General features: G+C 50.6%; 1 protein-coding gene across 1 annotated transcript in view; it reads right to left on the reverse strand.

The window, feature by feature from the left end:
* Positions 1–11,813, reverse strand: part of SLC15A1 (solute carrier family 15 member 1) — a 50,642-nt gene that overhangs the window by 35,237 nt on the left and 3,592 nt on the right. The window contains exon 2 of the mRNA XM_007101605.3: positions 336–352. Within this exon, the coding sequence (XP_007101667.2) occupies positions 336–352 (17 nt within the window). The remainder of the gene's footprint in view (positions 1–335; positions 353–11,813) is intronic.

Here is an 11,813-nt window from a genome sequence, read left to right on the forward strand (position 1 = left end):
TTATGTCTAAAAAAATAATGTGCTTACCTTAATTTAAGAATGCTTTGTTGCTGAAAAACGCTAACCATCATCTGACAACACAGGGTTGCCACAAACCTTCAATCTGTACAGAAACACAGCCTCTGGGAAGCCCAATTAAACGAGGTATGCCTGTACATAGCATTTCCTAAAGAGAAGAAATGTCACACAGGAACTCAGGATGGTCCCCTCATCGGTGTGAGATGCATGAGGTGCACTTGTTAAGCGAATAAAGCACAGCTGTGAACATTTACGGGCAAAACAGATTGTGAAGTTCACGTCATAAAGCGACGCGGAGAAGTAGAAAGGATACTCACCTGCGATACGGACATTCCTGAAAGAAAACAAAATGCCACCGTTAAAGTTGAGTACTTAAAATGCTTTTGGCCGAGTTAAGCTCAGACCCTCCATGTTGGTCAGGCCGTCGGGTGTGTTGTCCGGACCCTCCGGCCCTGTCCACCATCCCAGTCCCAGGCCTGGGCCGCTTCTCCGAGTCGGGCTGGGCTGGTGGCTGCATTTTCTTTCAATCACCTGCTCGGGCAACTCTCGTGTGTGGTCAGGATGGAGAGCCAGAGGCTCAGAGAATCTGCCGAAACCACTTCCTCCTTAAAACACTTAAAAAGGCTGCCCAATGCCCACGGGATAGAATCCAAACTTCACCATCTCACAAGGTCAGAGGGTTTGGATGGGGGTTAAACAGAAAACGCTTAAGAGTGCCTGCTACACAGTGAGGCCCCACGCCCGGCCTGTTCCCCGGGCCGCCCTTCCTCCCGCCCGGCCCCGGCACACACGGCTCCCGGGACACGCCACCCGCACCCGCCTAAAGTCAACAAGACTGCGAGCCCTCTGCGGGGAAGCCTCCTTTTAACGTGCCCCTTGCCTTCGCGAAGCCGCCTCTGACCTCCCCGCGTCCCCAGCGGCTTTGCATCAGAAAAGTGAATTAGGAGAACAGGAAGAAAATGGGTGAGAATCCAAGTGAGCTGGTACAAGCCGGGCGCCCCTGACCGCCGTCTAAGTCCTGGCTGTCCCCGTCATCCCCTCCGTTCCAGCCCCTGCTTTTCTGTCTCCGCTGAATTTTGGCCGGAGCTGGCTGTCGTCTCACCCGCACTGATCAGGGTCTGGCACAGCCTGCTCCACACGCCCCCCCGCCCCCCCGCCCCTCCTCCAGCCCCACTGACCACAGCTTAGAGTCCCCCGCGGAGCTATGGAGCCGCGATGCCACAGCAACGGTTCTCAGCCGGGAGGCTGCCTCGGCAGCGCCCCCAGGGCTGGGGGGAGCAGGCTGCTGGCCCCCACGCCCAGAGCTGCTGTCCCTGTAGGCCTGGCGTGGTCCCTCGAGCTTGCATTTCTAACAAGTTCCAAGGGGATGTCGGTGCTGCCGGTCCAGGGGCCACACTCGGAGAATCACACGCAGGCTGTGAGGTCGAGTTGCCTGACCGATCTACCGATCTACGTAAGTAAGTTTTATCCCTGCCCTGTCCCCGAGCACCAGAGAGACCCGCCTGTGCCCTGGGTCCCGGGGGCGGGGGCCGGGGGGGGGAGGGAACCGGATACAGAAGCCGCAGGGCACGCTGGCGTCTCCGCCACGGCCCCCAGCGCCAGCTCTTACACCTTCCCCGTTCTGGGCCTTTCCTCTGGGACCTGCCACCTTGTGTTTCCATCATGTGCAAGTCCAGGGCCCCATCCCACAAGAAACAAACCGCAGCTCTGCCTGGGGAACTCCCTTCTGGGCCCGGACCGCGTGGACCTCCAGGCCCCCCTTCACCTCATGGGCCGGGGTCTTCCTTCCTGAAGCCGCTCACGCTGGGCTGTGGGTATCCGCACGTCCCCAGCTCAGCACGGCCTCACGCCCCACACCAGACAGCCTCCCACTCTTGCTTCGTCACTTAAGAGCAGCGATGCTATCTTAGTCCTTGTCCTAAGGTGGGAAATATTAAAATTCTGGAAGGAGATTCTTCACCACCAACAGACTGGTTTTCTCCCCAGTTAGACTTCCCCGTGGGAGGGGGCTGCTCTCAGGGGCAGCACGTGAAGGCTGCGGGCGTGGGTCATAGGATCTCAGTCCTGACCCCCGGGACCCTGGGCAAGGCCAGCTCCCCGTGGACAGCCTGCCTATCAGACGAGGGTAACGCCACCCACCTTCTAGGGTGACTGTGAGAGTTCCACGTGGGGAGCCCCAGACCAGGGCTCGCTGGGTGCTTCAGTGGGAGACGCTACCACGTCAGAATCCTCAGGCCCTCCCACGGTGCTTTTCAGAGTGGAAGTTAAACGTTTGTTGAATGAATACATACTCCAAAGAACCAGCCACATCGGTCAACAAGTACGGTGTTCAGATCCTGGCTCTTCCACTTAGCGGTTCCGTTCGCCCCGCTAGCCTCCTTCTGTCGGTGAGGCCGACCTGGTGGGCTTCAGTGTCCCCATGTCTTCCCAATCCCCACAGAGTCTGGCCGATGGGGAGCCGTGGCAGGAGGTCAGAGGGTCAGGGTGTTCCTCTCCCTGAGGCTTCGCCCAGGCCACCTCAGATGGCTGAACCCTCAAGTGTCAGCCACTGTGCCTCCGAGGTCGGCCCTCTCTCTCTCCACACGACTCTCTTTCCAGGTTTCCATCCCGGTTTCGTACCACTTCCTACAGGTGGTAACAGTAAGGCCGATACTCCGGGTACCTGCACCATCACTTATGGTGCCCTGCCCCCCACCCCTGTCTAAATGTCTTTCTGTGAATAAACACCCCTCTTCTGAGTACGCCACCGGTTTCCTGATGGGACCGTCGTGGACAAACAAGCCACGCTTCATCACCAGACTCTACATGTTGCCGTGTTTCATCACCAGAGTGGGGAGACGGCCACTCTGCTGTGAAATAAAAGGACCTGCCAGGAAGGCGCTTTTGCAAAGTTCTACAGGACGAGCCTCTTGGCAGTATTCGAAGCCTGTTTCTTTGCTCCGTCTTCTTGAGGATCTAGCAGGACCGTACGACGCTCCGCCTACTTCGACTTCAGATAATGTAGCCTTACCACTGTCTCCCAAAGACCAGACAGAGCAATGAGTATCGTCCACACAACAGCTCAGGTTGGTTCTTGCAATGGGCCTTCTAGAGAAAAGCAGGAGGAGGGTATGAAAATCCAGACTCAACAGAGACAGCCTGGAGCTTTGCTGCAACCATCTCTTTCACATGTTTCTCAGAATTGTGGTTTGCAGGGAAAGACTTCACCTGGCCAGGGTAGCACCTGTAATTTTTTGGCTAAATATTACTTAGCACCAATTATTTGCTAAATAATAATGGCAAAGGTTTTGTTTAGTTCAAACATGAATAGGGTTACAGCAAAGAGATCTTAAACCTTATTACAACAACCGTCGCACCCAGAACTACATGATGGAAAATGAAATTCCTGATCTCACTCAAGTGAAAATCTGAGATTTAGTACCCATTCATCACTCAGGAAGTTTTTTCTTTTCTGAAAGCTGTGTGTTCCAAAGAACCACTTTTATTGCCGTGGGGCAGAGGTTGCTAAGCTCTTCTTTTATAGAATTCAGAGCTACTTACTGGATGTAATACTGCAGTCGGCATTTCTTAATGCACCCGTGTCCTCTCACGATTGCTATCTGAGGAAGCTAAGTGCGGAAGGGGGGGTTACGTCGAGCCTTAAGTCTGAACTCAAATTTCAACTGTCACAAGATTCTGTTTACTTTGGTAGAGTTGGGTCTATTGTTGATATCCTCATAGTAAATCTGATCGGCATATTTGAGTGGTCCGATGTTTCTAGCATCCTTCACGGGTCACTTGGTTTTAACTACTGATCAGAGTAAAACAGCTTAGCCAGTCCTGGCATATAGTAACCGCGGAATCAATGCTGGCTCTTACTGTTATTCTAAGCCTAGCAGTGCTTTTGTCTCTCTTTTGGCTAAAGAATTTAGTAAAATAAGTGTACATTATAAACTTCTATGATTACTGACTTGTGAGGACAGCAGGAAAAACCAAGAAAGACACACTATTGCCTTCCACTAGTTGATGGAATCTCTCCATTAAGGTGACTATTTCCTCCTACTTAACGAAGCACATTCCATATTTTGAACCATTTAGGGATGGAAACCCTAACTTTAATGTTTTATTACCTAGAAACTGATAACTCCCTCAGCAACATGATGGGTGTAAAGAGTGCTTTTCCAGGATTTAGACTTGGGAAGGGAAGGAAGAGGCATCTTTGCTGGATCTAACAGAGAAGCTTGCACCTGCATGCAGAGAGAAAAGTGTTCCCTATCGTCGCCGGGAGGGAAATTGAGGGAAAGATGTAAGTACTACATCACGGATCGGGGATGACATTTCTGCAGTCGCATGGTGTGGGTGGCAGAACAGTGGTCCCCCGAAGATGTCCACGTCCCAATCCCCAGGGCTTGTGGATATGTTACCCTCCACGGCAAAAGGGACTTTGTAGGTGTGATTCATTCAAAGACCTTGAGATGGGGCGTTTAGCCTGGATTATCTGGGTGGTCTCAGCACAATCAAAAGTGTCTTCGAAAGAGTCAAAGGAGGAGATATGAAGACAGAAGCAGAAGTTGGGGTGACAGCAATTGCTGGAAGGCCACCGCGAGCCAAGGAATGTGGTGACCTCTAGAAGCTGAAAGGACAAGGAAATGGATTCTGTCCCTTGAGCCTCCAGAAGGAACCAGCCCTGCCAACACCTTGATTTTGCCCCAGTGAAACCCATGTCAGACTTCTGACCTCCAGAGCTTTAAGATAATAAGTTTGTGTTGTTTTAAGCCACTAAGTTTGTGGTGATTTGTTACAGCAACCATAGGAGACTAATACACATGGGTTTGCCTCAAGCTCTGTAGATGCAGGTTTCATCACTATTTACATAGATATAAGACTCAAACCTCCTAGCAAGTTTTGTCAGCAACATGTCCTTTTATCATTAGTTTTCCTGAGCTACACTTTCTATCTGAGGGCTTAGGAGTCCATACTCGGCACCTGCCTTTTTGATGGGATTTGGCAGAATCTGTACTTGCTCAGCTGCCTTCTGCAGGTTTCTGACTCTTCACCTCTAAAGTGGGGATGCTGCCTTACAGAGTGGCTACCCCAGGAATAAGGGGGTCTGAAAATGGTTTCATAAACCAGGAGTAAAACGAGTTTCCTTGATTATGGCTCTTTTAGGCTGTGCATATGCCTCACAAAGTCCGTCACATGAGACCCCAGGGGACACAACGCTCCTGCTAGAATATACTTAGCCTCACTCCTAGCAGAAGTAGTTTCTGAGTTAAGGTGAGAACTCCTCTCACAATATTACCCCTGCAGTTAGTAGACGGAAGGACATGGGACTTTGGAATCAGCTTGGAGACATTCTTTCCAGCCATGAGGCTCTGGTCAAAACACTCAACCACTGGCCCTCCATTTCTTCATCTAGAAATGCTAACACCTTCCTTGCAGGTTGGTTAATAAGATCGAAGCTACATTAATAAGATGAAGTTTGTTGTTTACTGCATCCCATGAAGACATCTGGGTAGTGTGGATGGATGTTTGGAATGGACTGACCTTAAAATAGGGACAAGAATTTGCCATGGGGAGCCCTGGCAGGGGTGAGAGGTGGCCCTTGAAGAAAGAGGCTGTCCCCTCCAGGGCTGCTCTCATTGACCAAAATCAGAAGGTCCTTATGATGTCACCTGGGGAAATTAGGTCATGGGATGAGGACGTTGTGGATAGAGAAAAGTCAGACTTCCCAAATACAAGCCACAGTGGCAAGCACTGACTTCCAGTCAAGCTGTTTTCAAATCGGCAGCAGTACAGTGCGTGACTGCGTGAGTGGCTGCAGGGGTTAAAGGAACGTTCACAAATTCTCCAGCGCAGCGGTTCTCCACGTGTGGTCCCTGCACCGGCAGAAGCAGCTCCTGGGAGCTCCATGGAAACGCAAACCCTCAGGCCCAGCCCAGACCCACGGAATCAAAACCTCCGAGGGTGGGGCCGGCTCTCTGTGCCGGGGATACAGTTTGGGAGCCACTCGCTGCCCCGGAGCAGAGCTAGGGAGCCACACAGGAGGGGCTGGGGCGCAGGTAGGCCCTGAGCGTCACTCACGTCTGGGTGATCAGCTCCTATGATGTGATTCTGGCCTCGGCTCTTCATTCCCTCTTTCTGAGTTCTGTCCTCCGTTCACCAGGACGACGGTGACAAACAGGACGCCTTGCCTCACCTTCCTGTCCCCTGCCCAGCCCACTGACCTGAGCGTCCCGGGTGAAGGCTCTCAGGACTGCCCTCAAACCTTGCCGGCTCTGCTACCTGCAAGGCCAGGCCTCCCTGGGGAGCTGACTTCCGTCATCCTCCACCTCAGCAGTCCAGCCAGGCCTCCTACTTCTCCCTCCCTCCCTCCAGGCTCCTTCATGGCGCCCGGCAGCATTAGGGCAGTTAGCGCCTCCCCCCCCCACATCCCCCCTCGGTCTCCCCACTCCTCTCTCGCCGCTTAGATCCTTTTAGCCTCTTTACAATCACCCCAGACACAGCGAGCTGTTCTGACTTCTGGAAAGTGTTTCAGAGCCTCACATATCATATGATCCCCTCCCCCCCCTTTTTTTTTTTAGAAAATAAAGCGTGTGCCATTTCAAAAAGAGCCCAGCAGGACATGCACCAGGCGTAACTGCAGCTGAGCTGAGACTTGGTGGCGGGAGAGGCAGGGGGGCCTGGTGTTGCACCCCTGCTTTGATTTTTTTTCCAAAATTGATCAGCTTCGATCAAGAAGTGAAAGGGCTTGTCTTTCCTTCTATGGGCTTTTCCCACAGGAGTCAGGCTAGTTACAGAACAGGCTCTGTGCCTGTCACCCAAGGCCCTAGTTTCCAGAGTGGCTCTTCCTGAGGCTGTTTCTTGCCTGACTTGATGATTTTTTTCCTTCCTGGAACGTCTGGTCACATTTCCCACCTCAGGGTCCCTGCTCCTCCTCATGGCAGTTTTGTGTGCTTTAGAAAATTGTGATCTTTCCGGCCGGATCCTGCCCGGGGGCGGGCAAGGCTTGCGAGTGGAGAGCGGCTTGGTGGCCTGGGCGGTGCCTTCCTGCCCCGGGCCCTCCTGCTGGGGCCCCCAGGCAGGGCGCAGCCTGCCCACCCTTCACTTGTTTTTATAGAAATAGCCTCTTTTCCACAACTACCTCCTTCCCCACTAAGAGAACCTATTTTTCCTTTGATACATTGACAGATAGCTACATAAACACAGAACATACTGATGTATGGTTTTCCTAAAGCCATTTAATCAAGCTCCTGGCTGTCCTGCCGGCACCGCTGCTAAAAGCAAATGAGTTATCAGGCCTTTGAGAACGAAGAATTTCAACTAAACCCGAAGAACATGGAGCTGCTTTAGAAATATGGGGAAGCCAGTGTTAATGGGACGGTGTAGGTTTTATGACGCGACCCTCGCACGATGCCATGGCAGGGGCTCAGCCTGGGGCGCTGGCGACCTTGTATCCACACAGACCGAGGCGTGAGCCCAGACGCCGGGGCGTGGGGCTCTCTGTCCAGCCCCAGAGGAGACAGACGTGGGGTATGAAACCGTCTGGCTGCAGCCTGGCACTGGCTCCTCAGCCACGGGGTCCCTCAGCACCGTGCTGCCGTCATCGGCCCGTTGTTTCGGCGTCGCTCTTCTCGGCTAGTCTTCCCTGGCTGCCTGTGGGTGCAGCGAGCTGCCTCGTGGCCTCCCGAGCCGCCCAGCAGCCGGGCCTGGTCCTGTGTGTGTCCGACGGCCAGGCCTTCATCTTTCTTGAAACCTCCTTCTCTCGGCCAGGGGCCCCCTGGTCAGGGCCAAGGAAGGCAGCCCTGGGTCAGTGCCTTCGTTTCCTGGGGCTGCCACAACACTGTACCATGAACAGAGAGGCTTAAAACGATGGAAGTGCATCGTCTCCCAGTTCTGGAGGCTGGAAGGCTGAGATCAGGCGTGGGCAGAGCTGTTCCTCCTAAGGCTGTGAGGGAGAATCTGTTTGCTGCCTATCCCCCAGCTTCCGGTGGGTTGCTGGCCATCTCTGATGTTCTTTGGCTTGTATTAGCATCACCCGATCTCTGCCTTCATCTTCACCTGGTCTTCTCCCCTTGGGTGCGTCTGGGTCCAAATCTCCCCTCTTACAAGGACACCAGTCACACTGGATTAGGGCCGCCTCCTCCAGCATGACCTCATCTGAACTGATTCCATCTGTGATGACCCTATTTCTACATAAAGTCACATTCTCAGGTGCCGGGGGTTAGGACTTCAGTATATGAATTCAGGGGTGACATAATTAAACCCATAACAGTCAAGAGCATTTGTAGTACTCGACCTATTGTTGTAGGTTACAGATATCCTCCTACCTTTTAAAAAGGTTTCTACACATGACTGTCTAAAATCACGGGCTTAAGAGGCCCGTAATGACCGCTTCTGATGGTTTTATAAATCACCTACAGCTTTCAGCATCTTGTTTCCATAACCACAGATGTAAATCATTGATCGCCATTCCAGTTCTCCTTCATAAAGAAATCACCTCTAGGGGCCCCAGGACCCAACCCCCGCGGTACATGCTCAGAAGTTGTTTATGCCTCTATTGCACGGAAAGGGCAGCCAGGCCAGAGGGTGCGACAGAGTTAGTATGTAGTAAGCTGCTACGCAAAACAGAAAGATCCAGGGACAGGCCTAAGTTCTGCCTCAGGTGTAGGCAGATCAGTTACTCAGGGTTAAGGAAGGCAATCCTTGCTCTCCAGGGATTTCCTGTATCTACACCTGGACATTCTCGTCTTCTAGAAGAACACCCTGTATTCTAAACTTAGAATGAGGCTGACTAAATGCTATGACTGCTGAGAGTGAATGAACAAACATATTCTCAGGGTAAAGACAGACCTTTCCTCAGAGCTGCTCTAAAGGAAATAGGAGAGAACGTGAGACGAAGTGTCTCTCAGCCTCCTGGACAGCACCTTCCCACCACGGCAACTGACACGCTCCAGGCAGGCAAGAGAAAGAAGGGTATTAGCATCGGCCCTGATAATGTCGTGTGTTTCATAGGAGAAAACAATGCCAAAGGCACACAAGTCTCACTAAATTGAAAAAAAAAAAAACAAAAAAACTACTGAAAACCAATCTTCTGGTCTTTGGGGGAGCTTGTTGGAGGCAATTAAGTTAGAGATCCAACGTTTTAGACACAAAATTTTTTTACTCTTAGATGTTAAATCGCGACTAGAAAAACAGCTTTCTGATCACGGTAACTGTGAAGCTAGGCTGCAAAACTAGGTACAGAACGCAAATTTTTCCCTCCGTTGATATTTAGGCTGTACATGCCTCATTCTTATCCTGAGAATATATGAGAATACCCATAAGAAATTTCTAGAAGTAGAACGCTGGTAAAATATTATGCATATTTTAAATTCCGTCAGATATTACCTAACAACTCTCCACAGAAGTGTTAGGTGACTTTTTTTTCCAGTCTTATAATTTTAGAATGAACACGCACAGAAGAGACAGCTATTTAAAAAAATCAACACTATGCACAGTTAAAGACTGCCTGGAAACTTTATCCACAGACCAGTAATACAGTATCAAGAGTCTGACCATTATTTTTAGAACTAATTTGAGGTAAATTACCCATGTCTGTGACAACACTGTGAACATTTCTGATTCACCTACTATTATACATGGGGGGGGTTGTTTACAGACCAATTCTGTTATTAATAGATTACTGTTCAGAACTGATTAGAGCTATGACTTGAAAGTCCATCTGTCTTGCTGGGGGGAAGACACTAGTTACTAAATGTAGCACCTAAGCTGAGGATGCAGGCCACAATGGAACCATCTTTGCACGGTAAGAATATTTCCTAACTAAAGTTATGGACAAATAACACACATATTTCAGAGAGAAAATTTTCTATTACCACGTGTACTGGGTTAGTGTTCTCCCCAAACTACTGTCCTTTCCATAATCCTAGCAGGTGACCTTATGCAGATGAGAAGGTGCATTTGAGAAGAGGCAAGATGAGGTCACCCTGGAGTAGGGTGGGTTCTGAATCCCATATGACCAGTGTCCTGATAAGACGACAGCCATACACAGAGTGAAGATGATGGCCATGTGATGGTGAACACAGAGACTGGAGTGATATGTCCACAAGCCGAGGCACGCTGGCAACACCAGAAGCTAAGAGAAAGGCATGGGACAGATTCTCCGCTAGAGCCTTTGGAGAGAGCGTGGCGCTGCTGACACCTGGATTTTGGACTTCCAGCCCCCAGCAATGGGAGAGAATACATTTCTGTGGTTTTAAACAAACTGGTTTGTGATACTTTTGTTACAGCAGCCACAGGGAACGAATATGTTATGGGAGCTTCTGTGTTTTGACGAAATAAGAAAGACTTTTGCTCCTCCGAGAACATTTCAGGTGTACCTCCTGATATGCCCTAATAGAGCTTACGATAAAACTCTGCAGATAGCAGAAGTTTTAAATGCTGACTTTGAGAACTTTGAATGGGTCTTCTTATGTGGTATACTTTGTGAGCTTTCTGGTCTTATGTCTGATCCTTGAACCAAATTTCCCTGATGGGCACATGTTCAGTCTCACACATTTCTACGTCATACCTGGGGACTCTGACCCCTCTGTGCGATGAGGGGCTCCTGGCGGCAGCCCAGCGGGAGGCCCTGGCAGGTTTCCAGTCTCAGAAGGACTAGACCTTCCTCCTTCCTCCTTCTTCAGGAGAGTCTGCGGAAGATCCTATCCCTTCCCCTTGGCTGTGGCACCTTCCAGCTGCTGAGATGGTCCTGTCACCCTGCACTGCCTGCTCACGGGAGCTGCACCTGGACCGAAGCAGGGTGGCAAGCAGAGGCCTGACAGCCTGTTCACATCGACCCCATGAGTTGACCCCACTGTGCTGCTTCCTCAGTGATATATTTCTGACCTTTGAAACCAGGGGACAAAGTTACAAAACAACGATTCCCTGGTTCTTCATGTTGCAATCCCGTGGACTTTATGAGTTCACGGTTCTCATTCATCTCCTGACAATACTGCCCTTATTCTTTCACCATCATCATGGAGGAACATGGAATGTCCTCAGAGTCACTCTTGTTTTCATTTCCTTATCAGCTCACCTGGGACACCCACACACTTTCTCTCCCGCTAAGGATGGAATTATACAATGTAATTGTGTCCGAGAGCTGCCACTGCCCAGGGAAGTGGGAAAACAGAGCTGGCTGGCGTTCCTGCCCCAGGGTTCCATTCATCTGGCTCGACCCTGGAGGACGGAGGGCTTCCTGCGAACCAGCCTGGTAGCTCATGACCCCTCAGTCTGCCTCTGTCCTTCAGTAACTCAAAGGGCAGCAGGAAGATTATTAATCAAAATCCAAGTGAACCAAAAATGGAATAATTCCACTCGGGACATTTTGTAGGGGTGTGAAGGACTATGCAAATATTTACCATTAAGATGGCAAATCCTCCAACTCTGATGTGGTGAGCTGCTGCTTTCAGAATACTTTATACCGGCCTCATAAGACTTTGTTTCCCTCACCTATAACTCAGTGTGGGGAAACGTTGTTTACGGGCTTGTGTTCCTGCCCCCGAGGATGTGAGTCTCCTCAAGGCAGGACAGTTTTATTCCCTTATGTGGTAAAACAAACAAACAAGCAAACAAAAACTGCATAAATAGGAGATTCAGGTCAACCCCCTGCCAGCCTTCGCTGGACCGCATTGAGTCAAGGCTCCCTCTCCTAAGACCGCCTTTGTGAGCTGATTTTTAAATTCCAGCTACTAATTTTTCTTTCTTTTTTTTTAAAATAACATCACTTTTTTTTTTTTTTTTTTTTGTGGTACGCGGGCCTCTCACTGTTG

This window comes from Physeter macrocephalus, chromosome 13, assembly GCF_002837175.3.
Source record: "Physeter macrocephalus isolate SW-GA chromosome 13, ASM283717v5, whole genome shotgun sequence".
NCBI classification, from domain to species: Eukaryota; Metazoa; Chordata; class Mammalia; order Artiodactyla; family Physeteridae; genus Physeter; species Physeter macrocephalus.